Source organism: Aquarana catesbeiana, linkage group LG02 (assembly GCF_042186555.1).
Source record: "Aquarana catesbeiana isolate 2022-GZ linkage group LG02, ASM4218655v1, whole genome shotgun sequence".
NCBI lineage: Eukaryota > Metazoa > Chordata > Amphibia > Anura > Ranidae > Aquarana > Aquarana catesbeiana.
The window spans coordinates 46,659,621-46,679,069 of record NC_133325.1 but is presented as its reverse complement, the minus strand read 5'-3'; the positions used below and the strand labels follow the sequence as shown (position 1 = coordinate 46,679,069).

The following is a 19,449-nucleotide window of genomic DNA, read 5'->3' as shown; positions in this document are numbered from 1 at the left end:
GTAGTTGTAGTGACTGTCTTAAATCAAAATTTGTTACAAGTAGCACGCCCTTTGTAAGGTTGACTTTTTAAAGGCAAACTATGCAAGAAGCCGTTAGAGCGCCACACTGGTCAAAGAGTCCAAAGCGTTTTGTTTTTTTATGCATTTGTATTTTAATGCTGTATACAAAGAAACTGAAAAACAAAAGTAGGTTTAGTAGTAGTAGTAGAAAGCAGTAGTAGAAAAAGCAAGCCAACCCCCTTCATGAATTGGGAGCTCAATCACTTCTATTCATCAGGGTTAGCGTATTATGTAATTTTGAATATTCCTGAAGTCAATTAACCACTTCATGTCCATAAGACGTACTTGTACGTCCTTGGATGGGAAGGGTGATATCTCGGTCATCACTGCAGCTGTAGCGATGATCGAGATTTTTTTTTGCAGTTCTGAAGCTGGTAAAAGTATTCCAAGCTGCTAAAGAGCTGCTGGATTACTTTTACAGGTGAAAGTGGGTCTTTCCCCCTCCTGCCACCTCCTTCCAATCAATCCGAGAGCCCGGTAAAGATGAAGCATCCTGAGACACAGTGAAAGGAACAGATGTTACTCCTCCTGCTGTAAGACGTCAGAAATCAGAAGCAACAAGGATTTTGTCACTTCCAGTTTCCGTTTCATTTTATCACATGGGATGTTGTTCATTAAAGTTGATTAAAAAAAGTAAAAATTACAGTGCAAAAAAAAATTCAAATAAATGATAGAAAAAATGTTTTAATGAGTCCCCATCCCCCCCCCCCGTGCATGCGTCGGTCCCGCGCGCATATGTAAACGCCAATCGCCCCACACATGTGAGGTATTGCCGCGGACATTAGGGCAAGAGCAATAATTCTAGCACCAAACCTCCTGTGTTTCTCTAAACTAGTAACTTGTAAAGGCCTTTAAAGCAGCACCTGAGATTTTTCGGTACCGTCGTTTGGCGCCATTCCATGGGCGTACATTTTTAGTACCTATTTACTTGGAGCAACATCATCTTGTATGTTTTACCAAAAAAAATGTATGTTATGTTGTGTTTTTGTGCATTACAATTCATTAAAATATACTTTTGCTAAAAAATTGCTTTTGAAAAGCCGCTGCACATTTAAAGTATGACATAAAAATATGCAACACCCACCCTTTTACTCTCTAGGGCTTCCACTTAAAAAAATATGTAAAGTTTGGGGGTTATAAGTAGTTTTCTTGCAAAAAAAAATTATGTGAGACTTTACTGATTTATATACCGTACTGTATATACACAACTATACTTGCAATTCAGTCCAGCAACACTTGAGAATACATAATCCGCAAGTGCTGATGCTTTTTTCTTCTGATGGAGGATGGAGCATGGAGGATCTAGACGTCTTTCCCAATGACTAGTCTTCAAGGCTATGAAGAGGAGCATAGGCCATACCTGGACATCTTGGTCAAATGTTGGTTTCAGGCATTTCTCATGGTATGTGTGGCCCCCCATCATTTGTTTAGATTAAATAAGACCAGACATTACTAACCATACAAGTAATAGTTATAAGGTCGAAAGTGGTAGTGTATTTGTGCATCATTTATCACTGAATATTTACTTAAGGTAGTTATACTTTAAATGGACCTATGAGAAACTTAAAAAAAAAATAGGTTCCAGTCCAGTGGACTTTGCCAAGGTGAGATAATGCCATCAGTCTTTTGCAGGTAGACAGAAGCATTTCCTAAGAACTTCTTCACATTAACAGTTGTGGGGCAGTAAAACCCTGCAGTTGAACCCCCCCCCCCCCCCCCATTTTTACAGCCCTCCAACCATTCCCTGATTAGCTTCAGAGGCAGCAGCTAGGCATGTACACATGTTGCAGCAGCGGCAAGAATGATACCACTTGTCGCTTCTGGCAGGTGAAAAGCCCGCCAAACACGACCCATTTAAGTAAATGGGGCCTCTCTGCAAGCACCTTGTAACTGTTGGCAATGCACATGGTTGTGGTATACTAGTTGTTATGGGAGTCACTTTGGGCGGGGGACTTGTGGAACCCAGCTTACCTTGAAGAACACTGGAATCTCCTTGTTCAGCCCCCCTAGCCCCTCCTATATGTAAGTCACCCTGTGTCTATTAGGGGCACAGGGTGACCGAGAACCCCAGTCTGACTCACTGTACAACCACACTGGAATATTGTGTGTGTGTATATATATATATATATATATATATATATATATATATATATATATATATATATTTATTGCCTCATATACTGTTGTAGACTCTTTACCAGATCGTTCCCACTGCTTATGTTGATTTAGCGGACCAGTTGGTCCATGGGCTGCAGTATATTGTGATGCAGCCTTGGATGCAGCTCCTGTGCTGTCCAAGCTTTCTGTTTCAGCAGTGCTGATTAGATGTGTGCTGTGGCTTAAGAATTGGTCGGCAGACCAAGCCTCTAAGAAAGCTCTAATTTATCTGCCCTTTCAAGGCGACTGGCTGTTTGGGGCTACCCTGAATGACATCATTAAGGGTGTCACAGAGGGGTAGAGTACTTTTCTGCCTCAAGCTAGGAAAGGGAAGGAGCCTCGTTGCAGACGGTGGCCTTCCTTCTCAGCCCATAAGAGATTCTTCCGGGCTCCCGGGACTGCAGATAAAGGAAACAGATCTCTCAAGTCTTCCCCGGGAAGTTTCAGGCAATCTTGGTCTGGTAAGCCTAGAGCATGCTTCTCCGGATCCACTGACAAGACTCCTTCAGCATGAAGGTCTGCCCTCACCCATTGCTGGAGTGGGGGGACATCTTCGCTGGCTTCCAGATTCATGGACTTCCTTTGTGAGCATCAAGGGTCAACGAATTGAACCTTTTGGGGGTACCAAAGAAGGGGGACAAATTTCGTCCACTTCGGGGGCCCTGTGTCTCCTCGTGCCGGTATAATTCCTGTTAAGCCGTGTACACACGAGCGGACTTTTCGTCAGAGTAGACTCTGACGGTCTTTCCGACGGAGTTCCGCTGAAACGGACTTGCCTACACACGATCACACCAAAGTCCGATCGTTTAAAACACGATGACATATGACGGGACTAGAAAAAAGAAATTCAATAGCCAATAACTGCCCTTGCGTCGTTTTTGGTCTGTTGGACTAGCATACAGATGAACGGTTTTCTCGCTAGGGATTGAGTCTGTTGGAAAGTTTTGAAACATGTTCTATTTCTAGGTCCGTCAGAATTTTCAAAAGAGAAGGTCCGATGAAGCCCACACATGATCGGAATGTCCAACGGAATGATTCAGTCTGACCTTTTCTGCCGCAAAGTCCGGTCGTGTGTACATGGCATAAAGGTTCGGGTGACGTCCAAACTACCCAAGGCCCCCTCTAGCCCCGTCCAGGAAATTTTGGTTACCTGGGTCTGAGTCTGGAGTAAATGCTGACCAGGTTAGCAGTTTTTCTTCTCAAACGTCGGCCCCTTCAGCAGGTTCAGTTCAACAGGAAGTAACTGAGGCTCGTGGCAATCTCGCGCGTTCATCCTCGATCCTTTTCTGTGGCTTGGATCTTAGCTTTTCTTCAACGGGCGTTGAGCAGAAGTTGGCCTTGAATACCATCAAGTGCCCGGTGTCTGCCTTAGTAGTCTTCTTTCAGCAACCCCTAGCCACTCACTCTTTATTTCGTACCTTCGTTCAAGGAGTCCAGCATGTGGCTCCGTCTGGGATTTAAACTTAGTACTACTGGTTCTCCAGAAACCTCCATTCGAGAATATTCAGTAGATTCCCTTATTACATTGTCCCAGGAGGTGGCATTCTTGGTGGCTATTACCTCAGCCCGCAGGGTTTCGGAGTTGGCGGCATTACCCTGTCGTAAAATCCATTTCTTTGAGTTCATCGGCGGACACAGCACCCCACCCACCCTCAAGATTAAGGAGGCCCTGTGTCCGTCGATAAACGAAAGAGAAAAGGCTGTTTGACCCTGTCTTCTCTGATCCTCCCCTTCTTCCATTGTCCATAATACATCTCATTATAAGACAGAGGCTTTGGAGTCACTCTGCACATGCTCAGTTTGGTGTGTATTGATATTTTTTTTTTTTAAATGGCACCCCAGTCTTAGTCCGTAGGGTTCAATATTGAGTTGGCCCACCCGTTGCAGCTATAACAGCTTCAACTCTTCTGGGAAGGCTGTCCACAAGGTTTAGGAGTGTTTCTATGGGAAGGTTCGACCATTCTTTCCAGAAGCCCATTTGTGAGGTCAGGCACTGATGTTGGGCGAGAAGGCCTGGCTCGCAGTCTCCGCTCTAATTCATCCCAAAAGGTGTTGAGGTCAGGACTCTGTGCAGGCCTGTCAAGTTCCTCCACCCCAAACTCGCTCAAAAATTCCCAGGACATTTGATGACTTGGCGCATGTCTTACGAAGCAGGATTTATCTCAAATGAATTTCTAACAGTGTTTTCGTTCAGATAAGTTGCCCAGAGTTGGGCTTCAATCTACAGTGAGCTATAGATATAGTATACAGTAAAACCTTGGTTTGAGAGTAACTTGGTTTGAGAGCGTTTTGCAAGACAAGCAACATTTTTAAATAAATTTTACTTGATATACAAGCGATGTCTTAATATACGAGTAGCGTCATGTCACAACTGAGTATAAAAGAGAAGAGAGGTGCCTCTAAGTGTAGCAATATGGTTACATTTAATGAAGGTACAACATTTAGCAACTCACATGGTTGATGATTAAAACAGGCATAAGTGTGGAGGCATCCGGGGTAAAGATGTCCACATACACCATCCTCCTCATTGCCATCAAAGTCGTCCCTTCCACGTTGCACTCCACGAGCGCTTCAAGCCTCGCTTTCAGATCGCTCTAATGCAGGGTAGTCTTCCCGGTCATAATTGCAGACTGACGGCGGTGCGGGGGATGGTCTATGTCAGTGGTTTCCAAACTGTGGCCCGGGGACTAGGTGTGGTGGCCCTTTGCTAGCCTTTATCTGGCCCTTGGAGCACTATTTCACCAACTGACACCAATGATGGAGCACCATTCCTCCTGCTGGCACCATAAATGTGAGACTATTCATCCATTGATGCCAACAATGGGGCACTATTCCTCTCTCATTAAAACCAATGATGAGGCACTTGTTCATGTTGGGGTGTCTTCTACGCCCAATGGCCACAGTCCAGGCTCCGAAAGTCTGAAGGACAATAAACTGGCCCTTTGCTTAGAAAGTTTGGAGACCCCTGGTCTATGTGGACAGCTTTACCCCAGATGCCTGCATATTTAGATGTGCCTCTTTTAATCATCAACCATGTGAGTTGTTAAATGTTCTAACTTCATTAAATGTAACCATATTGCTACACTTAGAGGCGCCTCTCTTCTCTTTTATACTCTGTAGCTCCTGCTGGATTTTGCTTCTAATCCCCTTTGTGGAGGCTTCCATTTGTGGATGGACATTTTATGGTTACACAACCTGGTCACATTGCTATAATCTTTTTATATGGACTATAAACTGAAGGATTTATGAATAAATGGTTGTGGAACAAATCATTAGAGTTTCCATTATTTCTTATGGGGAAATTTGCTTTGATATACAAGTGCTTTGGATTGCAAGCATGTTTCTTTTCTCTTTTTGCTCTGTAGCTCCTGCTGGATTTTGCTTCTAATGCCCTTTGTGGAGGTTTCCATTTGTTGGGAAATTTACTTTGATATACGAGTGCTTTGGATTACAAGCATGTTTCTAGGATGAATTCTGCTCGCGATCCGAGGTTTTACTGTATTTAGCAGGCATTCCCTGAGAAAAAATATTTTTTTTTCAAGGGTTACTCCAGGTTAATAAAGGCAGATATAGAGGTGGGGTGCGTGGGCGAGTAGAACTTTTAATTTTTTCATTTTTTTCTTTATGAAAAAAAAAAAAAATGTAACTGGAGTTACATTTTTAACCACTTCAATACCGGGGCACTTTTGCACCTTCCTGCCCAGGCCAATTTTGCGCTTTCAGTGCTGTCACTTTTTAAATGACAATTGCGCGGTCATGCTACACTGTACCCAAACTACATTTTTAGCATTTTGTTCTCTCAAATAGAGCTTTCTTCTGGTGGTATTTGATCACCTCTGCGGTTTTTAATTTTTGCTAAACGAATAAAAAAAGACCAAAAATTTTGAAAATTAAAACGTTTTTCTTTGTTTTTGCTATAAAATTTTGTAAATAAGTACGTTTTCTCCTTCACTGATGGGCACTGATAAGCTGCACTGATGAGGTGGCACCAATGAGATGGCACTGATGGGCATTGACGATGGGCACTGATAGGCAGCACTGATTGGTGGCACTGATATGTGGCACTGATGGGCATTGCTAGGTGGCACTAATGGGCACTCATTGGTGGCACTGGTGGGCACTGATGGGCAATGATAGGCGACACTGGTGGGCACTAATAGGTGACACTGGTTGGCACTGATGGCCACTGATAAGCTGCACTGATGGGCACTGATAAGGCGGCGCCGATGAGGCGGCACCAATGAGATGGCACTGATGGGCACTGACGATGGGCACTGATGGGCACTGATAGGAAGCACTGATAGGTGGCACTGATGCGCATTGATAGGCGGCACTGATGGGCATTCATTGGTGGCACTGGTGGGCACTGATGGGCAATGATAGGCGACACTGGTGGGCACAGATAGGCTGCACTGATGGGTACTTATGGGTGGCACTGATAGACAGGACTGCTGTGCACTGATAGGTGGCACTGATGGGCACTGAAAGGCGGCACTGAGAGATTTCACTGATAGTCATCACTGGTGGCACTGGCACTGGCAGGCATTTTTCATTGGCACTGATTGGCAGCTGCCTGGGCACTGATTGGCATTTCCCTGGTGGTCTAGGGTGGCATAACTGGTAGTCCAGTGTGGTGGCCATCCCTGGTGGTCCTGGCGGCATCCTGGTGGTCCTGGGTGGGCATCCGAGGGGGGGCTGTGCTGATAAACAATCAGCACAGACTCCCCCCCCCCCGTCAGGAGAGCAGCCGATCAGCTCTCCTCTACTCACAACCCTGGGGGCGCGCAGCGGCTTGTTATCCTGACCACGTCATATGACGTCCGGTCAGGATATCGCAACCACTTTGCCGACATCATTTTGCTATATGGCGGGCGGCAAGTGGTTAAAATAGAATATCTTCCTGTAAAGCGTGTTGTGTTATACTGCTGTAATAAAATAGCAGTCAATAGCACAGGGTTATCAGATCTGAGTCCTGCAGAATGGTGGGCAGAGCCCCCCCATACCCTTGTTAGCAGTGCACACCCATTGCTCCTGTCATGACGGTGTCTGACACGTATATATAGAAGACATCCTAAGGAGCAGAGGGGTGAAATGACAGCATCCTAAGCAGCCGGTGCCCCCTCCCAGCCAGCTGACACACACATGTAGTCAGTCGGAGAGCTGCAGACAAGCATAAGGCACAAGACTCTTCACCGGCGGAGAGGAGCCCCCCTCTGCTAATAATATGTAAATCTACCTGCAGCCTGCCTATCTCTGCCTTCCCACGCACTCCATTCTTCTTCTCCTGGCTGGGAGAGATCCGAGCTGCGTCTCTTTATTTTGACAATTTTTTCCCGGGAGCAGAAGAGAAAGAGAGACCTTGGAAAACCCTCCACCACCGGGGATCTCCCTGTCCGAAAACCCTCCACCACCGGGGATCTCCCTGTCCGAAAACCCTCCACCACCGGGGATCTCCCTGTCCGAAAACCCTCCACCACCGGGGATCTCCCTGTCCGAAAACCCTCCACCACCGGGGATCTCCCTGTCCGAAAACCCTCCACCACCGGGGATCTCCCTGTCCGAAAACCCTCCACCACCGGGGATCTCCCTGTCCGAAAACCCTCCACCACCGGGGATCTCCCTGTCCGAAAACCCTCCACCACCGGGGATCTCCCTGTCCGAAAACCCTCCACCACCGGGGATCTCCCTGTCCGAAGAACATGTTCGCCTCCATCTGGTACGCCAAGAAACTCGGACGTCGCTTCGTCCACAACGCCAGAAAAGCCAAACTTCAAAAGGTACGAAAATCAGAGACGTAGGAGAGAGACGGCAGAACAAAAAAAAGAACGATCGAGTCTGCCTCCTCTATTTTATGGGTCTGACTATAGATCTATGTTTGTCCCAAGCATGTTTACATTCACTTACTTGTTGACATTCACCTTCTTTGAAGGATCGTCTGTCACATGTGAAGCTCCGTTATAGAGAGCGGGGCTGTGAGGATGTGGGCATTGCTTTTATGTAGAGTAACCAGCAGTGGAAAATGTGTCATTTCTCTTTAAGGGGCCACTTCACACCATAGAAGCGCAGTCTGGATGTGTTCCAGGGTGCTGTTCTGCATGCGCCATTTTGACATGTTTTTTTGATGCGTTCCAGTGCGTTTTTATGTGTTTCTGGTGCGTTTTTGATGCAGTCCGGTGCTTTTTACTTTTTACTGCTCTTTTTTCCTTACCTTAAGGGCCAGTTCACACCATAGAAACGCAGTCCGGATATGTTCCAGATGCTGTTCTGCATGCGCGTTTTTGATGCGTTTTTGGTGCAGTCCGGTGCATTTTTGCCCCTCTTTCTTTCTTCATTTTAAATAAGGACATGTGTGTTCCAGTGTGTTTTTGCCCCTTTTTTTTTCTTAGGGCCAGTCCACACCATAGAAACGCAGTCCGGATGCGTTCCAGGTGCTTTTTTTGCATGCGCGTTTTTGATGCGTTCCAGTGCGTTTTTGGTGCATTTTTGATGCAGTCCAGTGCTTATTTTTAAATAAGGACAAGTGTGTTGCAGTGCGTTTTTATTGCATTTAGGTGCGTTCGGGTGCGTTCCAGTGCATTTTTGATGCGTTTTACAGCATTCCAGTACAGTCCAGTGCAGAAAAAATGCAGCATGTTCTACTTTCTTTTCCCGGAACTGGAACGCACTGGTGTGAACTATGCCATTGAAAACCATCTAACCTACTTTCCATGCGTTTTTGATGCAGAAAAAAAATGCACTGGACTGCATGTGATGTGGATTGGCCCTAAATCTCTGACTCTGTAGCAGAAAGTTGCATTGAGAAGGGGGTCCCGTGCTCTGCAGAACAGGCGGACGGCAATGTAAAGGCGTTACTTTGTTGCATGACAGTGCTTGGTATTTTTGCTGCTAGTATGGACAATACTAGCCGTAGTGATGTGCAAAAGTGCAATAATAAACCAAAGTATAAAACGACAATAATAACCCCCCAGCTCTATTCTAATCATTCATCAGAGCAAAGGGGAGATTATTGCTGTTTGGTTGCAGCAGTTGCACTTTTCTTTTACCTAGTAGAGCCTCTTCTGTCTGTCTGTCTGTCTGTCTGTCTGTCTGTCTGTCTGTCTGTCTGTCTGTCTGTATGCCCTATAATTCTAATGTCAGTGCCACGTCTTCATGTCCAGCCGACGGAGGTTGCTGAGTGGTATTCGGTGTTCGGGATTCTGAAGCTTGGCATGGTTGTTTTTTGAATTGGTAGAAAAGGAATCGGCTGTAGAAAAAAAAATAAAAATTGTGAATCTTTGCTTTGCTATATTTATTAGGTATGTAGAGGTGCCCCGAATGGAAATTTTGGTGCCGAAACTGAAAATCCGCCATTCACTTGGACGAAAACTGAAACCAAAAATGGCAGTAAAAAAAAAAGTGTGTGTGTATGTGTGTGTGTGTGTGTGTGTGTGTATATGTATATATATATATATACTTCTTTTTTTTTTACATATTCATATACGTTCATGATTTTAATTAAAGCATTGAATATAATACAACTGAATATTAAAATATATATATATAAATGATATAAGTCATATTAATGATTCATGATATTCATTAAAAAGTTGAATATATTAGAATACATATATATATATATATATATATATATATCTTCCTTTCCTTTCCTTTCCTTTCCTTTCAAAAAAAAATATATATATATTAGTGATATTAATGATTCATGATATTAATTAAAAAGTTGAATCTAATACAATCATATATATATATTTTTTTTTTACATATTCCTATACAGTCATGATATTAATTAAAAAGTTGAATATAATACAATTGTATATTAAAAAAAAAAATATATATATATATATATATAATTGTATTATATTCAACTTTTTAATTAATATCATGAAAGCAAGTGAATATGAATTTTTTGCCGGCCATTATTGGAACCTTTAGAGCAAGAAAATCTCAAGAAAAATGCATCCCATCCCTTTAAATTCTCTGTATGTCTTCATCAGGGGCATCGCTAGGTCTACAAAAGATTTGGGGCTAGAGCCCATAGCAGCATAGTAAAGAAAGTCATACGCTTGGGTGGGCATACACATGTATATACAGTAATATACGTGTGTGTGTGTGTATATCCCCAGAGAGCCCCCCACTTACATCAGGGTCCCCAGAGAGCCCCCCCTTACATCAGGGTCCCCAGAGAGCCCCCCCTTACATCAGGGTCCCCAGAGAGCCCCCCACTTACATCAGAGTCCCCAGAAACCCCCCCCCCCCTTACATCAGGGTCCCCAGAGAGCCCCCCACTTACATCAGGGTCCCCAGAGAGCCCCCCACTTACATCAGGGTCCCCAGAGAGCCTCCCCCTTACATCAGGGTCCCCAGAGAGCCTCCCCCTTACATCAGGGTCCCCAGAGAGCCCCCCACTTACATCAGGGTCCCCAGAGAGCCTCCCCCTTACATCAGAGAGCCCCTCACTTACATCAGGGTCCCCAGAGAACCCCCCCCTTGCATCAGGGTCCCCAGAGAGCCCCCCCTTACATTGGGGTCCCCAGAGAGCCCCCCCTTACATTAGAGTCCCCAGAGAGCCTCCCCCTTAAATCAGGGTCCCCAGAGAGCCTCCCCCTTAAATCAGGGTCCCCAGAGAGCCCCCTTCAAAATCAGGGTCCCCAGAGAGCCCCCCCTTAAAATCAGGGTCCCCAGAGAGCCTCCCCTCCCCTTGGGGACCCCTGCAGAGACTCGGGGCTATGGGCCCCAGATTCAGGGCTATAGCCCCAAAAGCCACCCCCTAGCGACGCCTCTGGTCTTCAGACTGGTCCTTTGCGCTTCCATTGCGTGTGTTATAAATCCTGCTTGATGCATTTTTGCCAGTTAAAAAAGCCACACCACAAAACGCACCTCCCCGTTGAAATGCATTGAAAACTCAGCAACAACACATCAATAAAGTTAAATTTTTTATGAGGTTTGTGAGTTACATGACTTACGAAAAAAACACACCATAGGCACGATGGTAACATCGTGGTGAAATTGCGGCAAGATCGCGTGCGTTTTCTGTGCCATTATCGGCACCTTTTTCTCTTATCGGTGAAATGCCGATGACACCATTTTCGGCCGATATGTTTCAGCCACCAAAATTTTGGTGCATTTCTAGTATTGATGGTTTTACAGCATGAAATATTATAGGCACTTTTATCTGAAAAAGTTACTCTAGTAAGTTAACTACCCTTAGCGCCCATTTCCATCCATGCGTTGTGGGATTGTGCGCCTGTAGTGTGCGGGTTATATGTGTTGCTGTGTTGTGTGTCATTCATTTTTGACCAGCATCCCCACCCACTAATGTAATCCCCATGCATTGTAATACATGCCAATGAACCATAGTGTACTGCGGCAAAAAATTGTGACACGTCCAGTTTTTAGGGCATTTCCGTGTGTCGAATGCCCATTCCATGGACTGCCTTAAAGTGGTTGTAAACCTCAGACATGAAATACGAACAAAGCATATCCCTCTATACTAGTGTGTACCTGTTTATCTGCAGTCTTCTCTTCTCTGAGCTTTCAGAGAGCAGGGGGGGGGTGGGGTGGAGATATGAAATTACACTCTGCAGAGCTCAGTGAGAAGAGCTCTGAGAGCTGATTGGAGGGAAGGAGCACACACCCCACCTCACACAGCACACAGGAACAGAGCTGAGGCTGTCAATCACAGGTTGTGGGCTGGAAATCCCTCCTCTTTTTACCTCTAGTTACCTTTAAGTGTCAGGAAAACTTGTCAGAAGTGATTCATGGTGATAGCAGAGGAATGAAGCAGCAGACAGAAATGACACTAAACACAGTAGAAGTTGATTTACTAAAGGCAAATAGACTGTGCAAATAGAAAAGTTGCTTCAGAGTAAATGAGTAGAAGCTCTGCTGACTTCCATCATCCAATCACATGCAAGCAAAAATGCTGTTTTTCTTTCTTTATTTTTTTTTTTATAGTTTCTTGCACGTAATTGGGTATTCTCTGCCAAATGCAGCTTTACTTCATTTACTAAGCTCTGGAGCAATTGCACTTGCAAAGTGCACAGTCTATTTGTGTTTAGTAAATTAACCCCTAAGTGTCATTTCTGTCTGCTGCTTCATTCCTCTGCTATCACCATGAATCACTTCTGACAAGTTTTCCTGACACCTAGAGGTACAAAGGTGACAGAGGAGGGATTTCCAGCCCACAACCTGTGATTGACAGCCTCAGCTCTGTTCCTGTGTGCCGTGTGAAGTGGGGTGTGTGCCCCTTCCCTCCAATCAGCTCTCAGAGCTCTCCTCACTGAGCTCTGCAGAGTGTAATTTCAACCCCCCCCCCCTGAAAGCTCAGAGAAGAAAAGACTGCAGATAAACAGGTACAACTTATGTAGGAGGATTAGTTTAATCTCTGTGTATCTCCTCAGCAGTGGCGGCTGGTGTTTTTTTTTTCTTTTGGGGGGGGGGGGGGCAAACAGCCACAGCTCCCCCAACACCCATCAAAGCCCCGCACTTACCCCATCTAGGAAGCAGGCGGGTAGCGTGTCTGACGAGCAGGCAGGTTTCTCTCTTCCTCCTCCTGTGGAACACGGCGGCTTCCGCCGTTCATCTCCCTCCTCCTCCTCCTCCTAGGCGTCCAATAGGGTCGCCTGTTTCAGCCAATTGGGAAACAGACCCGCGCTTCCTGATTGGCGGAGAGGCGATTCAGCGTTAGAAAAGGGAATATTCATTTGCTTTTCTAACACACCCGGGTGGGCTCTGAGCGCAATGCTCTGCGTCTCCGAGACCACCCTATTTTGAAGCCTATTAGAGCCTATGGTTCTAATCAGGTGCTTAAAAAAAAAAAACCCACCCCCGCCGCTGTAATTCAGGCGCCCGGCATCCTGAAAGGGGCCAGACGCATGAATAGGGGATGGCCGCGGTGATGGAAAGGGGAGGCGGCACCTGTGTGTCCTTAATGGATGGGCCGCCCCTGCCCCTGAGGCCAGTTACTTTATTGGGTATATGTAAGGGTTTACAACCACTCTAATGCAATGTACGTTAATACATCTCGCTAAGTTAGATACATTAATACAGGTAATGAGTGGAGGACAGAGGAGCCTCTTAAAGAAGAAGATACAGGTCTGTGAGAGCCAGAAATCTTGCTTGTTTGTAGGTGACCAAATACTTATTTTCCACCATAATTTGCAAATAAATTCTTTCAAAAATCAGACAATGTGATTGTCTGGATTTGTTTCCACATTTTGTCTCTCATACCCTGTTTCCCCGAAAATAAGACCTAGCGTGATTGTCAGTGATGGCTGCAATATAAGCCCTACCCCCCAAATAAGCCCTACCCTGTAAATAAGACCTACAAGGACTTTAACTAGGGCTTATTTGGGGGGTAGGGCTTATATTGCAGCCATCACCGACAATCACACTAGGTCTTATTTTCGGGGAAACAGGGTAGTTGAGGTATACCTATGATGACAATTACAGGCCTCTCTCATCTTTTTAAGTGTTCCCATTTATCCCAGTTCAGTGGAGTATTTTTTTTTAGTTCTTGTAGCCCATTTTCACCATAACCCATACCTCCCAACATTTTGAGATGTGAATGAGGGACACCTACTGTCAAACGTATGTAGGCATAGGACACGCCCATTGCCACACCCCCTTAAAGGAGAATTAACCCAAAAAAAAAATGTAATCAAATCCACAAGGGCTTGTTTTACCACCAATATTCCTTTATATTGGCTTTAAAATGTACAAATGCAGCAATTTAGAATTTGGATGAAAGGTTTAGCACTGGGAAACACTTTTTGAAAGATAAAAAGTGCATTTTATATACATCTATATACCCTGTTTCCCCGAAAATAAGACCTAGCGTGATTGTCGGTGATGGCTGCAATATAAGCCCTACCCCCCAAATAAGCCCTAGTTAAAGTCCTTGTAGGTCTTATTTTCAGGGTAGGGCTTATTTGGGGGGTAGGGCTTATATTGCAGCCATCACCGACAATCACGCTAGGTCTTATTTTCGGGGGAAACAGGGTAGATCAGACCAACATGAGGGACAAATGAGGAGGAATGATGGATGGAGGGACATTGCTCCAAATCAGGGACAGTCCCTCGAAATCAGGGACAGTTCCTCCAAATCAGGGACAGTTGGGAGCTATGCTAACATTCTTCCTCAATCCATCTTTTGCACATTTAGCAGGACGATTATGTTACTAAAACCAGCCGTGGAGCTTCAGCAGAGTGACTGCAGATCTCATGGGTAGCTGAGCCCAAACAGGTCACGTTTTCCTGATTTCCAGGTAGCAGTTCATCTGATGTAAATCCATGCTAAAAAAGAAGCCTTTTCTTTAATCAGTGAGTTTGAAGAGTTCCAAGGAGGCATGAAAAATACACGGTAAAAATGACATGCAGTTTTCGGCTCTATGTGTGATGGGACCCCATAGAAAAACCATCAAGGGACCCCTTTCCTCTCTTATTTCCACCTCAAAGCCAATTTCACTGATGGATAATACAACTGGTTACCATAGCAATCCTACTGAGATTCCCATCCTATATATACACTCGTTTTATCCATAATTATTTTCTGAACATAATTGCTACCTGTAGCTAGACATCTTCGGACGCTATAGTAATCACATGGATTGCTAGGCCTAAAGTTACCCTTTAGGCTTTAATGGGTAAATTGATTGTAAAGTCCCATTTTTTTTATTTTAAACAACAAACATGTCATACTTACCTCCTCTGTGTGATGGTTTGGCACAGAGCAGCCCCCATCTTCCTCTTCTCGGGTCCCTCTTCTGCTCTCCTGGCTCCTCCCTTCTGGTGAGTGCCCCCCACAACAAGCAGCATGATATGGAGGCACTCAAGCCAAGTCACAGCTCCCTGTGTCCATTCGGACCTGGAGCCCCACCCCAGCCCCTCCCTCTCTCTCTGTTTATTGGCTGACTGACTTTGATTGACAGCAGCGGGAGCCAATGGCCAAAAGAGGGAGAGCATCGGCCGGCTGAGACACTGGTGGACATCGCTGGAGAGAGAGGGGGCTCAGGTAAGTATTAGGGAGTGCTAGGGCGTCTGCTGCACACAGAAGGCTTTTTATCTTAATGCATAGAATGCATTAAGATAAAAAAAACCTTCTGCCTTTACAACCCCCTTAACCACATGCCGCCTGCCCCGCCATCGAATGACGGCGGTGTGGCTCTCGTTCTGGGTGGACGTCACATGACGGCCCTCCAGAACGACCGCTCTCGCTCGCCCGCGCCATTTTGCTAGGACACAGCATGACCCTGATCTCTGTAAAGAGCCGCGGCCGTGGCTCTTTAACCATGTGATCGGCTGTGTCCAATCACAGCTGGTCACATGTAAACACGGAGTTGCTGGTGATCGGCGCTCCTCTCCTCATACTGATAGAGTTAGAGAAGAGGAGAGCCGATCAGCGGCATCTCCTCGCAGAGGACATCTAGGGATGTAATCAGGGCACTGTTCATCAGTGCCCTGTGTACAATTAAGTGCCCACCAGTGCCAGCAATGAGTGCCCACCACTGCCAGCAATCAGTGCCCACAAGTGCCAGCCATAGGTGTGCACAGCCTATTGCATTAGGGTGTGCACCCCAAAGTTCAAACACACATGCGCAGTAGAGCAGTGGATGGTGTTAGTAGGGATGAGATTGGTGGCAGTAGTTTTTTGTTTTTTTTATTTTATTTTGTTATTTTTTACAATTAAAAAAAAAATCATAATGTTTTTTGTTTTTTTTTTAATTATTTTTACAATGTGTTAGGAGCCCCGTTGAGGAGCATTGGTGAAATAGCAGAGAAAGGGACTGAGGACAGAGATTTCCCAGTCCCTTTCTCAGTAACTGCCTTGGGGGTTAAACAGGGGGAATCTGCATTGCACAGGGTGATTAGGGTGTGCCCAGGCACACCTGGCACACCCTGTGCGCACGCCTATGGTGCCAGCAATCATTGCCCACAAGTGCCAGCAATCAGTGCCCATTAGTGATGCCAGTCAGTGCTGGCTATCAGTGCTGCCCATCAGTGCCTATCTCTGCTGCCCATCAGTGCCCATCAATGTCACTTATCAATTCCCATCAGTGCCGCCTATCCATGCCGCCTATTTGTGCCCACCAGTGTTGTCTATCTGTGCCCACCAGTGCCACCCATCAGTGCTGCCTATCAATACTCATCAGTGCCACATATCAGTGCCACCTATTAGTGCCCATAAGTGCGGCATATTTGTGCCTCCTCATCAGTGCCCATAAGTTCTACCTTATCAGTGCCCATCACTGTCGCCTCATCAGCGCCCATCAATGAAGGAGAAAAATTACTTGTTTAGTGAGGAGAAATCTAATGCCCCGTACTCACGATCGGACTTTCTGACAACAAAACCGTGGATTTTTGTTCGAAGGTTGTTGGCTCCAACTTGTCTTGCATACACACGGTCACGCAAATGTTGCCCAACAATTACGAACGTGAGAATGCGGTGACGTACGATGAGCCGACAAGACTGAAATTCAATAGCCAGTGCGGCTCCTTCTGCTTGATTCTGAGCATGCGTGAACTTTTGTGCGTCGGACACACGATCGGAAATTCTGACAACAAAGTTTTGTTGGCGGAAAATTTGAGAACCTGCCAGCCAACATTTGTTTGGTGGAAAGTCCGGTCCGACTTTCAGCCAACAAGCTCACATCCAACACTCGTCGGAAAATCTGATCGTGCGTACGGGGCATTATAGCTGATTAGAGGGAAGGGACACAGCCCCCCCTTCACACAGGAACAGAGCTGAGGCTGTCAGCTGCAGATCCCTCCCCTGTCACCTTTTTTTTCTTGGTGTCAGGAAAACTTGTCAGAAGTGACTCACGCTGATAGCAGAGGAACGATGCAGCAGACAGAAATGACGCTTAGCGCTCTTAATTGAGACAAGCACACACTACAGAGAGGGATATGCTTTGTTCATATTTCTTGTTTGAGGTTTACAACCACTTTCAGTTTTATCATTGGACACTTTGTAGTTCTGCAGCGATCGGTCATCTAATAAAGTTCAGGAACAATTCTGGTTTGCTTTGATCACATTTGTAGCATCACACATACAAGGCTGAATTTTATCTCATCTCCCTAATGAATTTTTATGTTTTGTTATTTAAATCTGTAAACCTTAAAATCATTCCTGTGAATTATTCAGCCGAATACATTTAAAATGTCACTGAAATCCATTTGTGTATTGGAACAAGGGTGTTTTTAAATGTTTTAGCTTTTTATGTCTCAGTTGGCTTGTTTGCCTTTTTTTTTTTACAAATCCTTAACCGCTTCCGGACCGTCGCACGCCGATATACGTCCTACCTTTGAAGAGGAGTATCGTTGTTATGGCAGCAGCTAGCTACCATAACCCCGGTATCCTCTTCTTCGGCCGGCGGTCCGGTTTCCGATAACAGTGGTCTCTGCTGCGGATTCGCCGCAAGATCACTTTTATTGGCGGCGGACAGGACCCCTCCGCCGCTTACTGGAGCCGTCGGTAGCGGCGGAGGCGATCGGATCCTCTCACGTCAGTGGCATGGAGACGAGTGAGGGGAAGATGGCCCCCACACCCGTCTCCATATCATTGCAGGGCGGAAGCGACGTCAAAACGTCTCTTCCGCCCATAGCTGTTAGCCATTTTTTTTTTTTTTTTTCAAATGACAAATTTTTTTTTATTTTTTATTGCATTTTATTGTAAATATGAGATCTGAGGTCTTTTTGACCCCAGATCTCATATTAAAGAGGTCCTGTCATGCTTTTTGTTTTTCCTATTACAAGGGATGTTTACATTCCTTGTAATAGGAATAAAAGTGACACAATTTTTTTTTTTTAAAGAACAGTGTAAAAATAAAAAATAAAAGGTAAAATAAATAATAAAAAAAAAAATTAAGCGAGCTCGTGTGCAGAAGCGAACGCATACGTGAGTAGCGCCCCCATATGAAAACGGTGTTCAAACCACACGTGTGAGGTATCGCCGCAATCGGTAGAGCGAGAGCAATAATTCTAGCCCTAGACCTCCTCTGTAACTCAAAACACGCAACCTGTAGAATTTTTTAAATGTCGCCTATGGAAATTTTTAAGGGTAAAAGTTTGTCGCCATTCCATAAGCGGGCGCAATTTTGAAGCGTGACGTGTTGGGTATCAATTTACTTGGTGTAACATTATCTTTCACAATATAAAAAAAAATTGGGTTAACTTTACTGCTGTCTTATTTTTTGATTAAAAAAAGTGTATTTTTTTTCCAAAAAAAAGTGCGCTTGTAAGACCGCTGAGCAAATACGGTGTGACAGAAAGTATTGCAACAACCGCCATTTTATTCTTTAGGGTGTTAGAAAAAAAAATACAAAATGTTTGGGGACTCTAAGTAATTTTCTAGCAAAAAAAAATGTTTTTAACTTGTAAACAACAAATCTCAGAAAGAGGCTCAGTCATTAAGTGGTTAAGGCATTAATAATCTTTTCATATTTCATAGTTGTTTCCGAAAAGTGAACACATCCATTATTTTAAGTGGAACCAGGCAGGTTTTAGAATTTGATCGTTATGTGTTATTTGGAAGGCATTTGCTGTAGCAAAGTGCAAAATCTATCATCTGTCAATCATCACAGAAGTCAGTTGAGTAAAGTTTTAAAGCAAAACTCAGAAAAATGAAGTCTAAGATCAACACAAGGGACGGCACTTAAGAAGTGTCCCTTGTGCTCTCCTATGTAGCACTTCTCCTGCAGGAGCCGCTCAAATGCAACTGGATCTCCCCCTAGAATCAGTGCAGAGACAGAGCAACATTTCACTTAATAATCAGTCTAGGGGTCGTTTTTTTGATTTTTATTGCTGAAGAACTTAGAACGGGAAAGGCGCGGTATGGCGTAAACCAAACTCCCTGAACATTCGCAGGATGACACTTTACTTTGCTATGTCTCTCTATGCGGGCTCGGGTACACATAGCATAAACCAAGTCCCTTCTTTAGTTTCAATATATTTTTTATTGTTTAAACAAGGCCATGACAACAGATAGAACAGGCTGTCACATATGGTACAATTGCCAAGTATACATCAAGGCTAATTATAACAATATAGATCATCAGGTAAACATTACAAGTAGCAGGGGAGTAAGAGGAGAGAAGGGATGGGGTGGAATATGAGAGAAGAAGGAGAAGAAGAGAATTAAGTAGGAGGGTAGGAAGTAGGGTTGCCACCTTTTCTGCAAGTCAAATCCAAACACTTTAGCTGTACAAAGCAATTTTTATTTATAGTATAAACTATAGA

General features: G+C 44.8%; 1 protein-coding gene across 9 annotated transcripts in view; it reads left to right on the top strand.

The window, feature by feature from the left end:
- Nucleotides 1–19,449, top strand: part of DLG2 (discs large MAGUK scaffold protein 2) — a 2,047,541-nt gene that overhangs the window by 1,088,235 nt on the left and 939,857 nt on the right. Inside the window, exon 1 of one of the 9 annotated variants that reach the window (XM_073612841.1) lies at nt 7,281–7,994. The exons of 7 other annotated variants lie outside the window; for them this stretch is intronic. In XM_073612841.1, the coding sequence (XP_073468942.1) occupies nt 7,917–7,994 (78 nt within the window). In that variant the 5' untranslated portion in view covers nt 7,281–7,916. Of the gene's footprint in view, nt 1–7,280; nt 7,995–19,449 lie in introns of those variants that run through there. One more of the 9 variants, XM_073612845.1, reaches the window with a different exon arrangement.